General features: G+C 33.6%; 1 protein-coding gene across 1 annotated transcript; it reads left to right on the top strand.

Moving 5' to 3' along the window:
- Nucleotides 1-8,269: 8,269 nt before the first annotated feature.
- Nucleotides 8,270-12,572, top strand: LOC18022362. Its single transcript, XM_024158182.1, has 14 exons — nucleotides 8,270-9,145; nucleotides 9,325-9,606; nucleotides 9,680-10,075; nucleotides 10,152-10,202; nucleotides 10,272-10,322; nucleotides 10,392-10,517; nucleotides 10,593-10,676; nucleotides 10,765-10,839; nucleotides 10,938-10,994; nucleotides 11,078-11,143; nucleotides 11,245-11,576; nucleotides 11,654-11,738; nucleotides 11,821-12,289; nucleotides 12,373-12,572. Exons 1-14 carry the CDS (start codon nucleotides 8,270-8,272, stop codon nucleotides 12,570-12,572), a joined length of 3,150 nt encoding a protein of 1,049 aa, XP_024013950.1.
- The last annotated feature ends 10,256 nt before the right edge of the window (nucleotides 12,573-22,828 follow it).

Raw genomic sequence — 22,828 nt, 5'->3', positions numbered from 1 at the left:
TACGTGGCTACCAGCTAAGCAACGACATCATCCAGGTTTTTTAATTCTACTTTGTTTTATCTCACAAAACGATTTTTGCTGTGTTGATTAAACCACACCGTTTTGTACTATATTTTTGTTGTCCTCTCAAGCTACGACTCTAACACAGAGAAAAAAAACATTTATTACCGATATTGGAGTGTCACGAATTCGGAAGAAAACGAAAATCTAAAATCTTTTAATGGCAAAACATGATTAGGTGGATACAGTGGTAGACGAGGTGCTTTTGTTCGTAATCCGCCAAACGAATGAGATCGTAAGACGGTATTAAACCATTTTGGCCTTTCTGTATTTCTTTAACTCTCTCATGGATCCCTAACAGTGAGTAACTCATAATCTTCTCGCTCTCTCTTTTCGTCTTTTCAATTACGACAAAAGAGTTTTTGATTTTCGTAGTGTTTGAGTTTTACTCTTTTTAATTTCACGAAAATTCAACGGAAGATCTACTTTCTGGTAGAAATTCCAGAGAAGATCTTGATAGGCTTCTTTAAGACTGTATCTCAACTTTCAAGCAAGAGGCTTGCTACCGAGATGGCTTCAGATTCCTTAAGATCTGGTTTCTCTACGTAATAACCCCTATCACTTATCATACTCTCTCCAGGTTCTTTGAGCTTTAATGGGCTCCCGTTTCTCAAATTATAGAGAAGTTGAAGAGAACAAGATATCAGATATGCATAGGCATTCGTTGCTCTATGAGTGGTATGCAATTTTTCTGGAGGTCAAACGATTATGGCGACAAACAAATTTGGTTTATTAGATTCAAAGAATGGTATGCCATTTTTCACGAACTCAGAAGAAAACAAAAATTGAAGACAAAAACAAAGACGATTTGGGAATTTCGAAATCCAGGGTTGAGTGATTTTAGATTTTCATTTTCGAGTTGGGTCTCCAATTTACGGTAACAGATTTTCATTGGTTGAAACTTGAAAGGTTGAAGGAAAGAGAAAGACAACAAAAATATAAAACGGTGTAGTTTATTGTTTTGTAAGATAAAATAAAGTAGAATTAAAAAAACTCTAGAAGACATCGTTGCTGAGGTGGCAGCCACGTATACACTATTTGACGGATTCTTAACACTGTTTAGTCTAATGCAGGTTTTAACGCAAAAAAACAAAATTCAGGTATAAAATTTAAAATATTATGAACTTCACGTATGTTTTAGTACCATGTATAAATTTAGGTATAAAATTAACATTTTTGAATACTTTAAGTCTAAAAAAGCCAACTTTCCGTATAATTTGTGTTGTGCATCACTTTTATAATATCTTCTTATCTTATCTTATACTCCACAAGAAAGTTTACAAAAATCTGGGTTTAGAGGATAAAAATTGAAGCTATAGGCTTCTCAAGGCATCCACATAGGATTTTAAAGATTAATTTTATTGGTTCACATCAGCATTCAAAATTAAAGAAAATTTTTAAATTCTAATATTATTATTGAAAAAGAAAATTAAGAAAGTTTACAAATTCTAATTTTATTGCTGAATAAAAAAATCTGTAATAAATTTTTTATTGATCTACCTCAACATTGGAAAAGGTTTCTAAATTTTATTATTTTTTTTAAAAAATGAATAAAGATCTATATACTTATTTGTGTAGTGATTTGCTTACGTGTCGCGTTCACAGCGAATTTCACCGTCTTTTGCTTACGTGTCAGCTCCAGAATCAGTTTCGGCCGCAAAAAGACTGTTTAGCCCTATTTTCAAATTACATGTTATTATTTGATTGGTTCTTATCTGATGACGTGTAAAAAAAAAACTAATAAACCGGTTTAAATTATTATGGTTAAATACTTAATTTTATACTCAATCAAACCGTTTTTAAAATTAGATAAAACCAAAATTTAGAAAAAAAAACCCAAAAACGTTTTTATAAAAAAATTAGAAATTTACTATTTCCAATGTCTTCGAATAAATAAAAAATCTAACTAAAATTTTAACAACAATCTAGACATCGATTTCTTATGGTTTAATATATATATAAGCCAATTTTCACTACTTCTCTCACAACTTTCAAAATTGTATAAAATCAAAATTATACATTATAACTAATAATTATATAAAACCTTTCCTTAAATTCTAACTAAAAATTATATAAAACCAAATTTTAGAAAAATTTAACAAAATTTTTGTTTTTTTTAAAACACAAAAAACGTTTAAAAAAACAAAAAAGGAATCTATATCTCTTAGTATTTACTATTTTTCTGTTTCTAAAATTTAGAAAAAATTTAACAAAAATGTTAAAAGAAACAAAAAATGGAATCTATTTAAAAAGTAAAGGAATGTTGTTTCAAAAAAAAACAAAATTTAACAAAAAATCTAACAAAAAGTTTTTTAAAAAAGATAATATATATCTAATTAATGGAATATTGTTTAAAAAAATCATTAATATGGTTAAATGCTTAATTCTGTAGTCAAATTATATAAAACCGAAATTTTGATATAAAAATAAAAATACCATTTTTCTAAAAAAAAATTATATCTCTTAGTGTTTACCATTTTTTATGTTTTCAAAATTTTTAAAAAATCTAACAAAAATGGAATCTATTTAAAAAGCCATAGAATGTCGTTTTGAAATTATATAAATCCGAAATTTAAAAAAATTAAAAAAACGTTTTACAGCGAGTTTTACAGCTTTTCGCTTACGTGTCTGTTCCAAAATGAATTTAGGCTATAAACAGACCGTTTAGCCCTATTTTACAATTACGTGATCTATTTAAAAAGCTATAGAATGTCGTTTTGAAATTATATAAAACTGAAATTTTTAGAAAAAAATAAAAAAAAAACGTTTTACAGCAAGTTTCACAGCTTTTCGCTTACGTGTCAGCTCCAAAATGAATTTTGGCTATAAACAGACAGTTTAACCATATTTTGCAATTACATGTTATTTTATTATTATTTCTTATCTGATGATGTGTAAAAAAAAACTTAAAACAGACCAGTTTAAATATGGTTTAATATTTAATTTTATAGTCAATCAAATCGTTTTTAAAATTATATATAACAAAATTTTTTAAAAAAATAACAAATTTTTTTTTAAAAGTAAAAAAGAAAATATATATCTCTTAGTGTTTACTATTTCTTATATTTCTAAAATTTAGAAAAAACTAACAAAAATATTAAAAGAAACCAAAAATGAAAACTATTTAAAAAGTAATAGAATGTCGTTTCAAAAAAAGAAAAAAATATATATTTTATAATGGAATTACAGTATTTGTGATGTTTAAAACACATAAAACAATTATCAAAATCGAATAAGTTCATACGGTACTTTAAAAATTATGTCAGTGATAAAAAAATCCAACTATTTAAACTAATTATTTGGATACTACTATGTTTTTATTTACTTTTTTCTATTTTATACTGTTTTCACGATCATGTCTTCCAACATTAAAGTTCAAAGAAATCTAATACACAAATATACTCAAGAATAAAAAAAAACAAATGAATCCAAACTACAATTACATTTTCTAACAATCAAATAGAAATTATATCAGTCCGCGCCTTGCGCGGGAAAATTAACTAGTGAATATATTATTTTTTTTTGTCAACAGATGAATAAATTATATACAAAATTTATATTAATAATAAAAACTAAAATAAATAATTTTAAAATAGGAAATTTTAAATTTAAATTAGATTGTTCAATTATATAAATTAATAAGAAAAATAAAATATTAAAATTTATTTACATATGTATACACATATATTTAGAGACTCCTACATTAGCGTTCAAATTTTTGTTACATAAATATAATAAATTGTAAGTTATTTTTTTATGTGTGTACAACCATTTCAATTAAAAAAAGCAAAAAACAGAGTTAGATTCACTAAAGAATAAATCATTACAACGTAAAATTAAGAACCAACTTGACTAAATTATATGTTTAACTATGTTTAACTATTAGCTAAATTAAAAAGAATATGATGAAAAAAGATATAAACAAAGCCACTAGAAAGCCGCTTTAATATTAAAAAAGAGACCGTAAAATCTCTAAAACTTGGCCACCGAATTTCAGAAGAATGATAAATTTCAAGTAATCCGAGAAACATGTCAAGTGATTGATATCTGAAAATTTTTAAAAACGAAGCACTAAAAATAGATATAGAGGTTCCGGCATTAAGGCAAAAGAAACTGAGGTATCCAAGGAATTAGAATAACATGGCATCTAACAAGGTTTTAGCAATCCAACCCAACCTGAACCACAAATGTAACAATTAGCTGAACCAAACAGCATCAGATACATTCAGTAAGCCTCAAAACATGGAGGAAATACCAAAATCACTTGCCGCAATGGGCTTCGTATGGGATCTTCCAGCGTTAATATCTAAATATATTACAAATAAAGACTGAAGCTATATGCCTCTAAGAGTGTCCAAATATGATTTTTTTTTTAATTCTATTGGTTCACATCAATATTTAAAATTAAGAAAAATTTCAAATTTTAAATCTGTATTGTTAACAAAAAAAATATTTATTAAAAATAAAAGTTGAAGCTATATGCCTCTAAGGTTATCCACATAAGATTTAAAAGGTCAATGTTTTTAGTCCACATCAATAACTAAAATTAAAAAAAAATTCTAAATTTTAAAATTACATTGATAATACAAAAAAATATAGGAAATTTGTTAATTTAAACTATTCTATTATTTATAACAGTTTAGCCATATTATTTTTAAGGCATCCACATCAACATTTAAAAATTTTTAAAAAGTTTCCAAAGTTTAATATTATGGTAAAAAAAAAATATCCATTAACAACAAAAATAAACCAACATGATATTAAAATATCCATTATCACTGATTTAAGTACAAATTTAATTTTTTATAAAAAAAATATATGCTACTTATACAAATTTAAGTTACTTGATTTAAAAGTTTTTCAAGTAGAATTTTAAATAAATAATATTTATGATTTATATACATCTAAATTTCTGTCACATATATAAAATATATTTCCACATAATCTTATATAATATATTATGCAAAAATGATTGAAAAAAATACATTCGTATATTTGACTTGGAATTGCAAGAAATTAATGAAAAATTTCTTAGTTTTGAGTTATCGAGTTTGTTATTCATTTTTCTAAATTTGTATTTATTAAATTGTACCGATTTTGCCTACTTAATTATAATTAGAAGAAGTGACAATGAATATGATGAAACTGAATATAATCATAAAACAAATCATTAAAATAATTAAAATGATATATTTATTGAAAAAACAGATATAACAAGAATAAAAATGAACATGATGAAATTGTTTTTTTTTTATTCTTATTAGAAGAGATGAGGTATAATTATTGAAAAATTATTCAAAGGTTAACACAAACAATCGACAAAAATATATTTAATTCACAAATCTTGTGTGATTTTAATCATTTCATATTCAACTATTTTTGGTTTCAAATTTAAAGTTGTTATTAATCTCAATGCAAAAGTTTTATTTATTAATTTGTTTTTTGATTAATAGATCAAAAAATTGTAATTGTTAAACAAGAGAAAAAAAATATTAAATATTAAATTTAGTTATTTTTTTATTTTTTTTAAATCACATATATAATTGGAATGAAACTGAAAATGATGAAAAAATTATCTTCTTGATTTGAAGGAGTGAATGTATAATATTTTATCGTCATGTCAATACTATGTTTAAAAAGTAGAATTTAATTATTTTGTAAAAATTTTAGTCGGTTTGAATATATTAACTTATAAGTGTTTCACCAAATAATACATTTTTGAAAAGAGACATATTATATATATACATTAAAAAAAACTGTTAAAACCTCACAATTTACATAAAAATTATTAGATTAACACCATAAAATTTTTAATATATTATTAAAATCTTAATATATAAAATTTATATCTTAATAAATATAATTAATTGCATATCGTTTTATCAATAAAATACCCACGCGTAGCGTGGACGCAAAATCTAGTACTAATAATAAAAATTGAAGCTAAATGTTTCTCAGGGTGTCCACATAGGATTTTAAAAGACAATTTTATTGGTCCACATCAACATTCAAAATCAAGAAAGTTTACAAAACAATATAAGAAAAATTGTTAATTAAAATTATTTTATTATCAATAACAGTTAAAGCTATATTATTTTTAAGGAATCCACATCAGCATTTAAAATTTCAGTTCTATTCGTATATATCAAAATATTAAATTAATTTTTTTTCCTAATTCTAATATTATGATAAAAAAATAAATTAAAAATAAAAATCTATTAACAACAAAAAAAACCAACACGCTATTAAAATTTCCATTATAACTGTTTAATTTACACATTTAATTTATTATTTATAACAAAAATATATGCTACTTATACAAGTTTAAGTTACTTTATTTTAAGGTTTTTCACGTAGAATTTTAAATAACTAATAATTATGATTTATATTCATCTAATTTTTTTCACATATGCAAAACATATTTCTACATTATCTCATGTAATATTATGTGAAAATGATCAAAAAATTACATTTGTATATTCGACTTGAAATTACAATAGATTAATGTAGACGTTCTTAGTTCTAAGTTTTCTAATTGTTATTTCATTTTTCAAAATTTTTATGTATTAAAATGTACAGGTTTTGCCTACCTAATTATGATTAGAAGAAATCAGAATTAATATGATGAAACTGAATATAATCATACAAAAATTATTAAAATAAATAAATATGATATATTCATTGAAAACACAGATATAACAAGAATAAAAATGATAATGATGAAAAACAATTTCATTCTTATTAGAACAGATGACGTATAATCATTGAAAAGTTATTTAAAAATCTTACACAATCAATTGACAAAAATATATTTAATTCAAAAAATTTTGTGTGATTTTATTCATTTTATATTCAACTATGTTTTTGGTTTTAAATTTAAAGTTGTTATTAATCTCATAGCAAATATTTTATTTATTAGTTTGTTTTTTAAATTAATATATCAAACGAAAAATCTGTATTGGTTAAACAAAGGAAGAAAAAATTAAATTTTAAAATTTTAATGTTTTTTTATTATTTTTAAAGAACACATATATAATTGGAATAAGAGTGAAAATAATGAAAAAAATATCTTCATGATTTAAAGAAGTGAATATATAATATTTTACAATCATGTCAATACTTTGTTTAAAAAGTAGCATTTGATTAATTTGTAAAATTTTTAGTTGGTTTGGGTATATTAAATTATAAATATTTGACCAATTAATATATTTTTGAAACTTTGTGGGTTATTTCAAAAACTACTTAATGTAATCGTCTATGTGATAAACCAGTATTCGAAATAATAATTATTAATTAATCTTTCTAAATTACCTTTAATTTCGAGAACAACTGCTTCTCCAAGTGTTAACCGTTTTTTTTTAAATTCTAAAAAAAACCGCAAAAAAACTTCCTTTATTACCCTTCATAACTTCACGTCTGCCATTTATCACTTTTTCTTCTCTCAGACCACGAACTTATTTTGCAACTGTCATTTCTCTTTCTCTCCACTGTTCTCTTTCATATTCCCAGACGCCTGGCTTTACCCTAAAAAGTTTCCGGGCATCTTCGCTCTTTCCTCCACTCGGAACCGCCATCCGCCGCACCGATTCACGACTACCCAGCCGCCGTATCCCACCCTCCCACGATATCTTCTTCTGGTAACTTTATATTTTTACAGTTTACTATGTTTTCGGTTTCTGTAGATCCCGCATCGCCGCCGCCGTCGTTCGCACCAGTTATTATTGGATTTTTGAAGAAATCAATTTCTAGCTTATGGTCTATTAGTATATAATTACCCTAGTAGTCGTATATCTGTGTTGTCTACTAATCGTAATTAGAGGCTTAATTGTTGTCGCCTATGCTCGAATGTTAGATCTATGTTGTTTGCTTAGTAGTTTTGTTTCGCTCGCCTCTAGATTCATGAAAATAAATCTACTTTTTCCTGGGCAAAGTATGGAATTTATATGTTCTGTATTTTCGTAGTGAAAAGTTCTCGTTCATTATCACAGAATTACTATATAACACGCGCTTCTTTTTGTTTGCGAAATTAAACAGTACTACAACCTTGGAGTCCATGCCATACACTAATTCGTATACTCGATTATAGTAGTCGATTAAGTCACCTAGTAACTGATTACTAATAGTTGTGTACTTACATATACAGATATCATTTTCTTATGGTAGTTGATTATTTATAGTCATTTACGTTTCAGTGTCCACCAGTTAAGCTATGAGCCGGTTTCCGGAAAGACTGTTTGCATTAGGCAACGAACCGGAGAATAAGAAGGTCAACACCTACTTCCAGCTACCTTATCTTGACACGATAAGTTTAGCTTTGGAAGAAGACCATATGGAGAAGCTGTCTTTCTCCCAATTTGGTAAACTCATCGAAGCAGGCAACAAGATTGCATCATCGGTTAGATTCCTTCACTTCATTTTGTCAAGGCAGCTGGTTACAAAGAAGAAGAAAGAGGTTTGGTGTCTCTTCGCTGGTCAGCCAATTCGGTTTTCTCTTAGGGAGTTCGCTATGACGACAGGTTTAGATTGCTCCAAATTGCCTCCGCCGCCGAAGCTGAAAGAAGACAAGGTCAGTGAGTATACCATTGAATTATTTGGCTCTGAGAAGAATGAAACCCCTGGATGGATAGCGACAACTCTTGCTGGCCGACCATACAAAGATAAAGACACCCGATTTAAGTTGGCGTGCTTACTCCTCATCGATGGTATTGTATGTCCCACTTCTAGAAACGCTAAGATAAGTGCCGAGCACATCATGATGGTAAAAGATGTTGACCAATTTCTGGAATATCCTTGGGGTCGCAAATCTTTTGATCTGACCATTAACAGCATCAAAACTAGGACAGCTACCACATCGTACCCTTGTCAGCCAACATGTGCTTTTCAGGGTTTTCTACATACACTACAGATGGTCGTTTTGGAGTGTGCGCCTTCTATACTGAAAAAGGATTTAAAAGCTAAATCCAGCAAGCCTTCTTTGACGGATGAAGAGGATGAAGAAGATGAATCCCCAAGTTTAAGTCATGGTGCTATGAAACCTGTTAACATCTCTATGCCTCATGTGAAGTTTCTCGACAATAACCAAAAGGTATGTCAAATAAACGATAGTTGACTACTGTTAGACAGTTATCAGTACATTGTTATCTTGTTCACCCATTACAAATTCTGATCGGAACCGGAAAAATGTATACAGTAGTTGTCTAATAGTCAGTTTTTTGTAGTCAGATTCACATTAGTTGTCTACTGAAACTATTTTACCATATCCAGGTTGCTGTCAAGGCAATCTTACCGGACGATGAACATTTACTGGATGACACCGACCTGGAGTTTGATGATGATGTCCCAGACGAAAGCGTTGACAACTTAGTGGCAGCAATCAATGACGGTCAAAAGTTTTCAAGGAAGACATGGAATGGCGGTGAAAAAGAACACTTTCATATAAAGCATACCAAGACACCAGCGTCATCTTCCCAGAATACATCTTCCGATGTGCATTTAGATACGGCTGCTTCTTCCATTCTTGATAAGGTCGAAAGTGCTAATGCAGTGGTCTTAACGGAGATAAAAAGCCTTCGTGCAGATTTTGTTGATCTCCGGACCGAGGTATTTGTCCACTTTTAAGGAATATATTGCGAGCTTAAAAGGCGCTTCATCCCAAGTCCGAGCACCTTCTAAGGGAAAGCCTGCTCGTAGGGTCAAATCCAGTAAGAAGAAAGTGAAGCACGTTAGATTTCAGCAAATATCTTCCTGTGAGGAATCCAAGTCTTCCTCTGATCACGCTACCAAGACGAAGGAGTCAAGCCGTACTTCTGCTGAACCTAACGACGGAGCTGATAGTACTGTCGGTGATGGTATTGAAGATAAAGATGGTGATGACCAAGAAGATAGAACGGGAGATGATGTTGGTGTGGACGTTTCTAACGAAATGCAGGTCGATGTTGATGATGTCGAAGACGATGCAACTATCGCGACTAACCAAATAGCGTTTGTTCTTTCAGATTTATCATCAACTGGACAGGTACGTAGGCAACTACTAGTATGCATCTACGTACACTGCACTTACTCCCTACTTACAATTTCTCTCCTTAATATAGGTCAATGTAGACGCTTCAGGAATTCAGCTTATTTTGTCCCCACCTGTAAAAGTACGTAGACAACTATTAGTATGCATCTACGTAAGTTGTAATTACTTTAACTGCCTATCGTTTATGTAGGTCAATGTAGACAGTTCAGAAACTCATCCTATTTTGTCCCCACCCGCACAGGTAAGTAGACAACTATTAGTAAGTATATACTCAAATAAGTTATCTCGTTAATTTATTAGGTTATTGTAGGCCAATTTAGACCCTCCAGAAAGTCATCCAAAGGTTTCTGAGTACGATTCCGACATTGCTAGCACACGTCAAATGGAAGACGATGGGGTTACACACGTCAACACAAGTGACCCACCATACGATCAGGTTGGTATAACTAGTTGACTACTATTTATAAAATAGTTAATAACCTCGTCTGTTTTGTTTTCACTACCTTTGTAGGAGAAGCTGGCAGAGCAGACCCAGACCTTCGAGGATAACTCCCTTCACGTGCCTTTTATTTCTGGACTCCCACCACAACGACCGGTTAGTGTGAGTAGATGTTTTTACCATTGTTTATCGGTTATAAGTAAGTTCATCTCTGTTATCAATTATCTGCCACCGGAAGTCTCAGGTATTACAAGACAAGGACCAAACCGATGTCAACGAGTTTTCGTCTATCGTTTCTGGACTCCCACATAAAGATCTGGTTAGTGTACAATAGATGACTATCTATTATTATATCTTTTATATATTGTCTTTGACTATGCGTCTAACTTAGTCGACTATTTATGCTTTGATACTTAGGTTTTAGAAGCTAACGAACAAACTGTGGCCGACAAAGATGTCCCTCCAGAACCGCAGGTTCATAAAATAGTCGATTACTTTCTATATTTGTATTAGGCTATGCGTCTAACTTAGTCGATTATCTATTCTATTGTACTTAGGTTTTAGATGCGAACGACCAATCCGGTGCCGATAAAGATGTCCCTCTTGGGGTTCACGATCCGCAGGTTCATAAAGTAGTCGATTACGTTCTCTATATAGACGTATAAAACGTAGTGTGTTACATAAATAATCGACTACTTTTTTATTGTTTACTAATGTTACCTAGGTCATGCTGGAGACCCAGAACACTATTCTTGAACCTACAAATCCTGAGGCAGAGATCGAAATTCCAGCAGGGGTTGAGCCTCCTGGTTGGTCACTTGGTCTTACACAGGAAGAAAAAAACATGGCCCAACCATCTAAAAAGGGAGCAGAAGGACAAGGAGCTATTCGCAAGAGTAAACGACTACCCGTGCCTTCATCACAGATGACCGATTTTATATTCCCCCGACAAAAACGTGTTAAGAAGAATGAGAAATCGGTTGAGCTGTCGCACTTCTTTCCAACACCGAACTTTGAACAAGTCATCCTCCTGCAGAGTAGAATGAAAGACAGTCGGTGAGTATAATCTTTAGTTGTTGTTGATCGGTTTTTGACGGCAGATGACATTACCTTTTGTTTATTGGATTCTGTAGGCATTTGCCTAGCTGGGATGGAATTGTCCTATCAGTGAACATTTTGAAAGAGATCGTCGATTTGAAATACCCAATTTCCGTCATGGTAAGTCATTTAAATAGTCGACTACTTATTCATAATAAATAGCTGACTACTTATGTTTGATTTTTCCCTCTTTTTATTGTAGACTATCGACAGCGTTCTTAGGTTATTCCGTCACCAATTGGCCGAATTAAACGACGATCAGTGCACTTATGATTACGTTGAGTACACCTTCATTCACGGCATTGTTGAACTCCTTCCACAATTAACAAATCCCCCGAAAAGAAAACCTCTCTCACTCCCTACTGGTTCAGCCGCATACGTCAAATCCAGGCGCTCATGGTACACTCAGGTTGCTCACATTTATTGTCCTTACCAAGTTGATGACCGATACTGGGTGGGTCTATGCATCGATTTCGAAAGCCACAAGGTTATGGTATTGAATGCGTATGCGACTCTCAAAGAGATAAAACTTAAAACAAGTGTTGCACCGCTAGCACAGACTCTACCACATTTTATCAGGAGAGTGGCCTACAATTCCGAGATGAAAGCCGACGATCTAACGCCGTTCACAATTAAAATTGTGAAACCAATGTTCCAGACATCGGCATCTGGTATGTGCTACTTTATCAAAAGGTCAGATACTTAGTATGTCATTACATGTAGTTAACTATATATTTTGTTTTGTGTCCGCAAGGCCATCTCGGTGTGCTGGCACTCATGTCTCTTCAGTTGCACGCTGCCAATATGCCTCTAGACACTGTTGTGGGTGATGATGTTCTTCGTGATGCATCTCTTAAGTTTGCGTATGATCTCCTATGTTTGATCGAGCCGCCTTCTCTAGCCGACGTCGTCATTCCCAAGACCCTCCAACTTGATCCTCACCATATTTCCTAGAGAACCCTATTTTCTAGTTGTTTTATGAACTTATCATCTGTCAAACATCGCATTTCGCTTTAGGTACTTATAGTTTTAGCATTTTATTATGTTTGTGTGTGTTATAAACTTCGTCATTAATAACTACTACTAGTCATCTGTTTTTTACAAATACATATCCTTACAAACTAGTATATGTCTACAAGTAGCTGATTATCACATAAAGTCTCACAAATGTAAATCCAAACTGCATAATTATTAATTTAAGTTAAGGGAAATATTGGTACTATTTCTTGGGAATTGATAATTAACTACAAGTAGATGACTATCACGGGGAGCTAGTAACTCAAGTTAATCCCAATGAACCAACAATGACAATATTAAAGAACATATTTTACCATAGTCTCGAATTCAGAAATAACAAAATAAGTAGGAGAGAAAAGTATCTGAGGCCTTACAAAAAAATTTCCAATAGTGATCCCTTTCCAATATCCAAATTACATATTATAGGATGCATAATACCAAAAAAGCTTCAAATAAGCACGAGATAAGAACCGACATAAAATGTTGACCCTTAAATTGCCTTGAAGTGCATCATATCCGATTTCTCCCTGCCTCATTCCTACATAACCCCTGCGACTTGACTTACCTTTCATGCACCGGAAGTTTGCATGAAGCTCTGTTGTGACCCTTTCCAAGACACCTGCTGCAAATCCTCGTCGTCTTCCTCGAACGCCTCTGTTTAAGTGATAAAACGATTGTAAACAATTAAGCAAACGGTTTAGTACAGAAGACACGTAAATGACTATGCGGTAGACACATACTAACATAATTAATTACTACCTTCAGCTCTCCCCGGGATGGGATCCTTGTTTTCCTTGGTCTGCCTGGGGGTCGGCGCATCAGTGGTGGAAGTAGTTCTGTCCCACCAGAACTTACAGGCGTTGGTACTTGGTGGAAAGCTCCTTCATAAAGGGATCTCGTGTACCTTGTTGTGTACACCTCCCCCACAAGCTTATCGAGCTCAATCTTGCTGCACGAAGAAGCTGCCATTGCATGACGGCATGGTATGAGAAGCATTTGAAACTCCCTGCAGCTGCAAGTCTTTAAAACAAGGTTCACTTCGAACCTTTCCCCCTGTCTGTCGTAAACTTCATACTCATCATCTCCGACCACAACAACCTAAATATCAACATAGTCCATTACAAGTAGCCAAATACAACAAATAAATAGACATATTAACTGATAACCGATAGTTTGTAGTCGACTACTATTTTACCTTTAACTCGGTGCAACTATGGAAGTTTTCGTCCATCAGGTCACGTACTTTCGGATTGATAGCATGTTGCTGTGCCGCTGAAGCAGCTTTCCTCCTTACAAACCAGCTGATAAGACTCATCCTGATGGCCTCAAGCATCGAGATTAGTGGAAATTCCCTACACTCTTTCAAGACCTTGTTGAGAGACTCCGCAACGTTCGTAGTCATAACGTTGTATCGTTCGCCGTTGCAGTATGCCCGCGTCCAGCGTGGCAGTCCTAAATCCAATAAGTACTTCGCACAGCTAGGACTTATGTTTTGTAGATCTGCAAATATCTGATGGAACTCATTCACAGTATACGCTTTAGCAGCTGATACCATCAGACCAGGCAGCCGGCTTTCTTTAAACCGTGCGGTGATGTTCCTTGCTAGGTGAACAAGACACGCCCCATGGCCGGCAGCAGGGAACACCTAAAATCAAAGAAAGACAGGTAATGTTTAGTAGTCCACTATATATAAACAATTATCGGTTACTTGTAATCATAGAGTAGCTATCTAGTTCTAACCTTGTTGAGACCAGAGTAGATGCTCCCGTGTCTGTCTGAAACAAACATAATATCACGGTCATTGGAAATTATAGTTTTCAAGCAATTGAAAAACCATTCATAAGATGCATCGTTCTCGCTGTCCACAACTGCATATGCAATTGGGTAGATCTGAAAGTTCCCATCTTGAGCACTGGCACATATCAGACAGCCCCCATACCTGCCTACCAGATGGGTCCCTGCACGAATAGAGAGGTCTAAGTAAGTAGCGTCGTGTACATTGCTAAGTGGAAAGTGTTTACATAGTAGTCAATTACCAACGTAGTCAATTACTAACAATGTTATAATGATATGAGTAGTCAACTAGCAACGAGTCCTATTTTTGTAGTCACTAACTTACCATCAATAATCACCACCGGTCTTAAATATGGGAGTCCAGCTATTGAAGCAGCAAACGATATGAATAGGTACTTGAATCTTTGACAACCATTTTTGTCCACACCGAACTCTGTTTTGCAAACTGTCCCAGGGTTAGAGTTTTGCAGATTCTCCAAGTAAGAAGGGAGCAATGCGAAACTTCCAGAGACTGAACCAAATGCTTTCTCCAATGCAAGTTCCCTGCACCTCCACGCCTTCCAATATGAAATGTTGACCTACATTTCATAAGTAGACACAACACCAAAAATATCTGTTACGTCATTCAAGGAGTCAACTAGTTATAGTCAGATACCGATTCGTGTGCTCTTGAAGAACAAGGTGACGAAATAATTCACTTGGAACTCCTGAAGCATGATTCGCTGGATTTCGATTGGGCCAGGACCTCTTTGTCCTGCGATAAATCTTGTCTGGATGAGCTCACCAATCACTTGTGTTGTCGCTTGTTTGTGATATTTCTGACGGTCTTCAATTGGGCATGTGTGCTTCAGTTTGGCCTTCTTAATTTGGAAGTTCCCACTCGCACCCATGAGGGAAGCGTATACCCGCCATGGACATGTCTCATTGATGCAAAGAAACTCCATGTAGTTGGGTGTTGACCGTGGGGTCCTGAAGTGAAATTTTCTGTTTATGGCGTGAATAGCCAACTTAATTTTACACTCCACCTTGTTTCTGAAGATTCTGCCAACAAAAATACCATCCCCTTTGTATCGCATTTCTCTCAATGCACCGTCTATCCCTGAAAATCGATTTAATTGAAGGTAGTTACATATATATATATATATATATATATATATATACTTACCATCAATGGTAAACAGCTATGAAGGTAGTTACATATATATATATACATACCATCATCAGAAACCTCATCCACAACCGGCAGAGCATCCCTTCCAAACATTGCTGGTACCTCATCTGTCTCAGAGAAAACACCATTAATAGTTTCGTCTGCGCAACTGTACCTGCTTGAATTGCGGCTACACTCTCCCTTTTCATAGGCTCCACTATCCGGCACATAACCAGGTCCACAATCCGGCACTTTAGCCTTTCCTTTGGTACGAGCTATTTCAGCGTCACTGTTATCCTCGAGGGGTACCTCCTCACCAGCATCATCCACATTCTCTTGGTTACCCTCTCCGACGAAATCTTCACCCTTCTCAAAGTCCGGCTCCTCTCTGGCCAAAGAGATGACAGCTAACTCGTCCAGCCTCTCACACTCTTCTTCATTAGACGGGACTGCACCAATAGACAACTACCATGAGAAGGTTAACAATAAATAACTACGACTACCCAATGGTGTTTTTGTGAATATAAACTCACTTTCTGAATATATGGGTAAATAGTTAACTATGTCATAGAAGGATACCATCGATATTATAGTTAACTACATATCGTATTAAACATATTTATGTATAATATGTAGTGGACTATGCCATAGTCAGCTATTTGTAGACGTCTTACCATCCTGAAGTGAAATTTTCTGTTTATGGCGTGAATATATGGGTAAATAGTTAACTATGTCACACAAGGATACCATCGATATTATAGTTAACTACATACCGTATTAGACATATTTATGTATAACATGTAGTGGACTATGCGATAGTCAGCTATTTGTAGACGTCTTACCGTCACCGCCCGCGTCGTCATCCTCCGTCGTGCCGTGGACAACCAAAGCTCTTTCCTTTTTTTCCAGGTACACTCACAATCTCGTCTGTGGTGACGCACAGGTTCAGCTGGTCGATTTCCGACCTCATTTCCACAAAAAGAGACACTTCGTCATCTGACGACATCAGCACCGGTGGCGCGTCGCGGCCGTCGTCCATCAGCATGTATGAGGGCCACTGGAAAGTAAGTGTTATGCCGACATCTTCCTTGATACCCATTTTCTTCTTAACGAGCTTTACCACCTCACAAAATATCATCCGCGCGCTTAGGAACACCGCTTTAGTATTCCCAGTGCGGTCCGTAAGGAAAGTCCACACTCCGTTGCTCTGTTTGAACTATTTCCCTTTCACCAACAACACCATCTGCCTTCCTGCCATCTACACAAACAAGGGTGAAGAGGTTAATAAATAGCCAACTACAAAATGGTTCGTAGTCGGATTTTTTCCACAGAAGTAGACATACCTTGGTAAACCAAGAAGTAGACAAGCCCTAAGACAATTGTTTACTAGAGGCGGTTTATGGGACTTTCTTGTTGGCTATTTATTTGAGATCCCAAGGGTCCCCTCCACTTAACCGATCCGTACAATTAACTATACGACAAACAACATAAGGGATGGGCAAAAAGTTACTAAAGTTAACGTTGGTAGTGTCGCCAAAACCAGGTAGCGTCCGCGCTTAACTATCATCATGTGGTCCCTATCTGACACAGAAAAAGCAATGTCTTCTTTACGGGAGCAAGGGGCATAGTGTCTTTTCCATCCCTACTTTTTGGTTGACTTCTGCTACACACTGAATTGACTCCTTTTCGATGCCATTCGCCTAATTTGCTCCTCCAAACATAATATTGATGCAAATCACCCTTCAATAATCTCATCAGATGAGGAAGCAGGCATAGTCACAGAAGAACCCAAAGGAGATGAAGTCATTGGAGATGCAGAAGACTGATCAGGCGACAATGATGAAGTCGTTGGTGAAGACGAAACAACGCGCAAAGAGTCAAAAGCAGCAGTTGACGAGGATATCTTCAATTTGCAAATTGGAACGAACTGGAGAATCTGAGTCACTGAGTCAGTCTGAATATCCGGATTTGGTTCAATAATGGAAACCGGTTCGGTAGTAATTACTTGTTCTGGTTCAGTAACAGAAATCGGTACAAGAGTGATAACAAATGCTGGTTCAATTGCAGAAGCTGGTTCAAAATAAGTTGTTGGTTGAGGTGTAATCTCGGGAAAAAGGCCGATTAGTACCTCAACACCATCATCTGGTACCAAAAAATACCCAACCAATTTTAATAGGTTAATCAGTACCTGAACTTATTAAAATCGGTAAATACATACCTCAATAATGTTTTTTGGCCAAAACGACGTCGTTTTAAATTTATTATACATTAAAGAAATCAAAATTGAAATTTTCGATTTGATTTTCCGAAAGTGTTTGAATCAAAATCAAAACCAAAATTGCAAACCTAAACCTACCATGAATCTCCGAAGAAGCGTTAGCATTCGACGATGAAGTCATTCCAATTTGATTTTGAACACCACCCAAATCCTAACTATCAATGTTTTTCTCCCACGAAAGAAGATATAGATGCTGTATTTTTTTTTAATGGATAATAAATTTAAAATGACGTCGTTTTTGCCTTTTTTCTAGATTTTTAACCTTAAACGGCGTCGTATTAGTTTCATTCGAATAGAGTATCCACAGTGGTATCCAAGTCGGATTCCGTTTGCAAGTTAATATGTTTGACTAACAGACAGAAAGTCAATGTACTTATTGGCCACAAAAATATTGTTGAGGTATGTATTTACTGATTTTAATAAGTTCAGGTACTGATTAACCTATCAAAATGGTTTGGGTATTTATTGGTAGCAGATGATGGTGTTGAGGTACTAATCGGCCTTTTTCCCGTGTAATCTCTATTGCAGATAACAATGGTGATTTCAACACAGAAGGAGGAGAGACATCAGCTTATCCAAAATCAAGTCCATCACAAAGGGGCAAAGAATCACCGGTAAGAGGCGAAAAATCATTCTGAGGCGAATGGAAACTCAGACTCGCAAAAGACAACCTCACGAGACATAAAATTTTTGCCGGAGGCCAAGTCAAAAACACGCCAACCCTTCTACCCATAAGGATACCCGATGAAAAAACCTTTAATGCTTCTGGAGGCAAATTTATCACCCTTGTGATGTTGATTATGGGCATAGCATAAACAATCGAAGATGCGTAAGTGATGAAAGCGGTGTATGACGATTATAAAGTTTTCAAAAGGTGGTTTTACGGCAAGGAGAGGAGTAGGAGTGTGATTAATCAGGTAAGCGGCAGTAAGAATGCGCTCACGGAAGAAAGATGACATGCACATGAACTTTGTGCCATTGTCGCTACACAAGGTTTTCTCATCCTCGACAAACCAGCAATCTACAACGCCATCTTAGGAACACATTGGCTCCACGCGATGAAAGCCGTAGCGTCCACCTATCACCAATGCCTCAAGTTTTCAACTCCTGATGGCATATACACTCTTAAGGGTAATCAAGCAGTAGCTCGATCCTGCTATACCAACGAATGCAAACTTCGATCCGCTAACCAAGCCTGCATGATTAGCTCTCAAAACACAACAACCGACCTTATCCTCCAGAAGACAAAACCAAAGCAAGAGGTCATCACACAATTCTGCATCGACGAGATACGACCAGAGGGCCAGGTCGGCATCAGCGCCAAACTTGACCCAAAAATCCAGGAGAGTCTCGTTCACTTCTTAAATCCAGGAGGTTTTAGTCGCCGACAACTCCGAATTGTTCCCACTTTCTTTGTCTTTTTCCATATCGAATCACAGCGAAGAACACGAAGAGTGAATAGATGAGAAGAAAAAATGTAAGCGAAAAAAATGAGCTAGGTTTGCGAATCAAAGCTCTAATACCATGTCAAAAAAAGCCAATGTTGTATGGAGGTTTTCTTGTGTTGATGTAGGAGCCGAAGATCAATATATATATATATATATATATATATATATGTATTTACCCTAAATTCCCATAGAAAGAGGAAGGTTACATACTAGAGATATATGCAAACTATACACAATATTTGCAAATATACTAGAAACGGATATATTCCATATATCTACCAATAATAATTGTAGCATCATAGCAAATCGTCCAGTCTTTTTTAATTCACATCGACCAAACCATCTTGCAAAGTTTCGATGAAATGATAAAACTAGTTACCAATGTTGCTTGTGGTGGGTATTTTTGCAGTTTGCTCTTGTGTGGTAACTTTGAAGAGCCGCCAACGCATTTCCTTGCAGATATCGTAGATTTAAATCTCATATTTGTGCGGAAATAGTCATACACACTATTGAAGCCTAATATCATTCACAAGCCCATTGTTTCTAAGGGCCTGACTGGTTTAAACGCAGCGGTTGCGGTTGCGAGTACGAGAATTTGCGGAAATAGACGATTATGATTTTGAACGTTATTAAGCGGTTTGCACGACTGGTTAAAATTTTTAAGGCGGATCCGCTTGCGAGATATTTTTAACTGGTGAACCAGCGAATATTTTAGTGGTTAAACATAAAATTACCAAAATAAATATCAAAAATAATTATGAAAAAATATAAAACTATATTCTTATGTTTAATATCAAAATCACTAGTTCAAAATAATTAATAAAAAATATAAATAAATACAATATAATTATTTTAAAAACTAATAAATTTTAGAATAATATTTTATTTCAACTGTTAGGAACATTACCCAAAATTATGTCTAGTAATGTAAAGATTAGATTTTAATAATTGTTTTTAACTTGATTTTTCATTATTTTTAGCATGACTTTTTTTTTATCCAACCGCTACCGCCCGCAACCGCAAATGCTGGTGGGAAGTAACTTTTGGATTCCAGCGGTATAAAACGATACGAAGCGGTTTGCAGCGATTTATATAATTGTTATAAGACGTCAGTAACTGCTACAAACCGCAAACGCAGCGTTTACTGGTGATAGCGGGTGAACCAATCAACACCTAAGTCTATGTTACTAGGTATTCTAGTAATTGATTCATATATATATATATATATATATATATATATATATATATATCAAATGAATTAACTAGGGTTGCCGATTGAGCCACCTCCCTGTCCTCTTTTTAATATCAATCTTAAAGATTTGCTATTTGCTCGGTGTTCTTAATTAGTTTTCTCCTCTTTTACTTTCTTACACAATAAAACTCTTTATGAGCTATTTCATTTTAATTAGATAAAGCTCCACTAATGAAGCTAGAATCACTTTGCTAGAAATATCAACATGTTGTCAGAGCTCAGGCTATCTATGGGATCCTTAAGCTTCAATCTATGGCGTTTCAACAGATTGGTAAAAGGTTGCAGTGGTTTTCTCAAAACAAGTTTGTCTTTGGTCTTATCTCGAAAGGAGCCGACGAGAAGCTGGATTATGCACAATTTCACGATGTTAGCAGTGTGGATTTGAGAAGATCCAACATAGAGCAACAATCTAGAATACAGATAATGCTAGATTTGAGAAGATTTGAGCCACACGAGGTTTTGCTTTTGTTACAGCCTTTTGGATGCCGAGAAAGATGAAGAAGAGCCATCAGACAGCAGATATGAGGGTGATTGAGATTTCAGATGACATAAAGGATTGGTTCTTAAGACTCAAAATCAAGCTTTCTAACACTAAATCCACGGTGTGTATCTTGTTTTTGGTCTGAAATTTTAGAAACCAAAATCCAAAAATCAAAACCCAATAGCTAAAAACCAGAAACCAAAAACTATAAACAATGCAAACATTCATGGTTTGAGAAGAACATGTTAGATGATTTAAAAGTGTAGGCTCGAAACATAGGACTGGTCTTGGAATCATGAAGCTTGAATAGAATGGTTTTGGGTTTGATAACCATAATAGGGATTTATATCCATATGATTTTGTTTCTTAGATTTATATTAGAAATTTATATACACACAACAACTCGTCAGCATAGAACAATCAGCATTGCTTTAATTGATAACTAGATTTTATCCTCCCGTGCATCCGTACGAGAATTTTTTTAATCAAAAAATGTAAAATAATTTATGTTTTCTTTATAGATATAATTTTTTTAATCAGTGATAGAGATTTATTTTTATTATTAATTATAATTTATTTTTAGTTTTTTTTCTAGTATTATTATGATCACTATCATAAAACTATAATTCTAATCCAACCATTCTATTAACTGAAAAATGACTGTTATTATAAAAGTATATTTCTAACTCGCTCATTTTATTAATCCGAAAAGAACCATGGAAGACCATAATTCTAACACATCTGTTTATATTATATATAATATAAATATTTATTAATTTTGAAATAATTTTTATCTTAATATTCTGCATGTTTTGATAACCTAACCTGTATAAGAGTACAATTATAAAAAAACCTAATTAACCCTATCAAATTACTATATAATATTAATATTTATCAGATTTAAATATGTGAAATTTTAGTTTGATTGGATATTATTGAAAATAACAATTCGTTAATCACATATGTGTTATTCTGGAATTATTTAAATTTTATATGTTAAATCAAATCTAACCTATATTTAAGAAAGTCTAGAGTAATTTAAATTAATATCTATTTTAACATTAAATATAATTAAAAAAATAAATAGTTTAATTTAAATTTAATATGACCTATATTTAAGGAAATATTTAGATATATAAACTAATATCTAACTTTCGAAATAAAGTTTATATATAAAAAATATTTTTTTAGAATAATATTGTAACAAAATAGAATAATTTTAAAACAGTTTATAAACAATTTTTTTTTACCATTACCGGCCAAGAGATCTTCTACAGCTTCTAACACTGTCACTAAAACAAATAGGAGTTGTGTCTCGCGTTTTCCCTTTATTTCTTATCTCTCCCAACAGTTTTTCCAGTTTTCTGCCCCTTTCTTTCCTTTGATGCTCCTTAGTGACGTCATGCACGCCTTTATTTTCTACAAGTTCCACTTTTCTGCCAACTTCAACTTTAACAGAGGGGAGAGAAGTGTCTCCTCCTGGCCATTCGAATTCCTTAAACTCGTGTTCTTTCAGCAACAGCTTCTCCATATAGGCTACCTTATCATCTACAGCTTCCTCATCCCAATGGAAATCCATGTTGTTGACGCCTACCTCACCCAACAGTGTGTACTCAACCCTCAACTGCCAAATATAAGAATCTATTAGAGAATAGAAACTGCCAAATATAGTGTACACAAAAAATGTAATGTACTAGCAACTACAAAGTGTACACTTCTTAATAGAGTGTTCAACACTTTTGTACTTATGCTATTGTACACTATTATCATGCTCAACACTAATGCTAACG

This window comes from Eutrema salsugineum, unplaced genomic scaffold (genome assembly GCF_000478725.1).
Source record: "Eutrema salsugineum unplaced genomic scaffold, Eutsalg1_0 scaffold_15, whole genome shotgun sequence".
NCBI lineage: Eukaryota > Viridiplantae > Streptophyta > Magnoliopsida > Brassicales > Brassicaceae > Eutrema > Eutrema salsugineum.
Note: the sequence above shows the minus strand (reverse complement) of the source record. Positions and strands in the feature narration are given on the sequence as shown.

Excerpts from the sequence above, each read along its gene's own strand:
- LOC18022362 (XM_024158182.1), top strand. The coding sequence starts at position 8,270 with ATGAGCCGGTTTCCGGAAAGACTGTTTGCATTAGGCAACGAACCGGAG. Across the intron at positions 10,518-10,592 it reads GTGACCCACCATACGATCAG|GAGAAGCTGGCAGAGCAGAC; the intron begins GTTGGTATAACT and ends CTACCTTTGTAG. Across the intron at positions 11,739-11,820 it reads AATACCCAATTTCCGTCATG|ACTATCGACAGCGTTCTTAG; the intron begins GTAAGTCATTTA and ends TTTTTATTGTAG.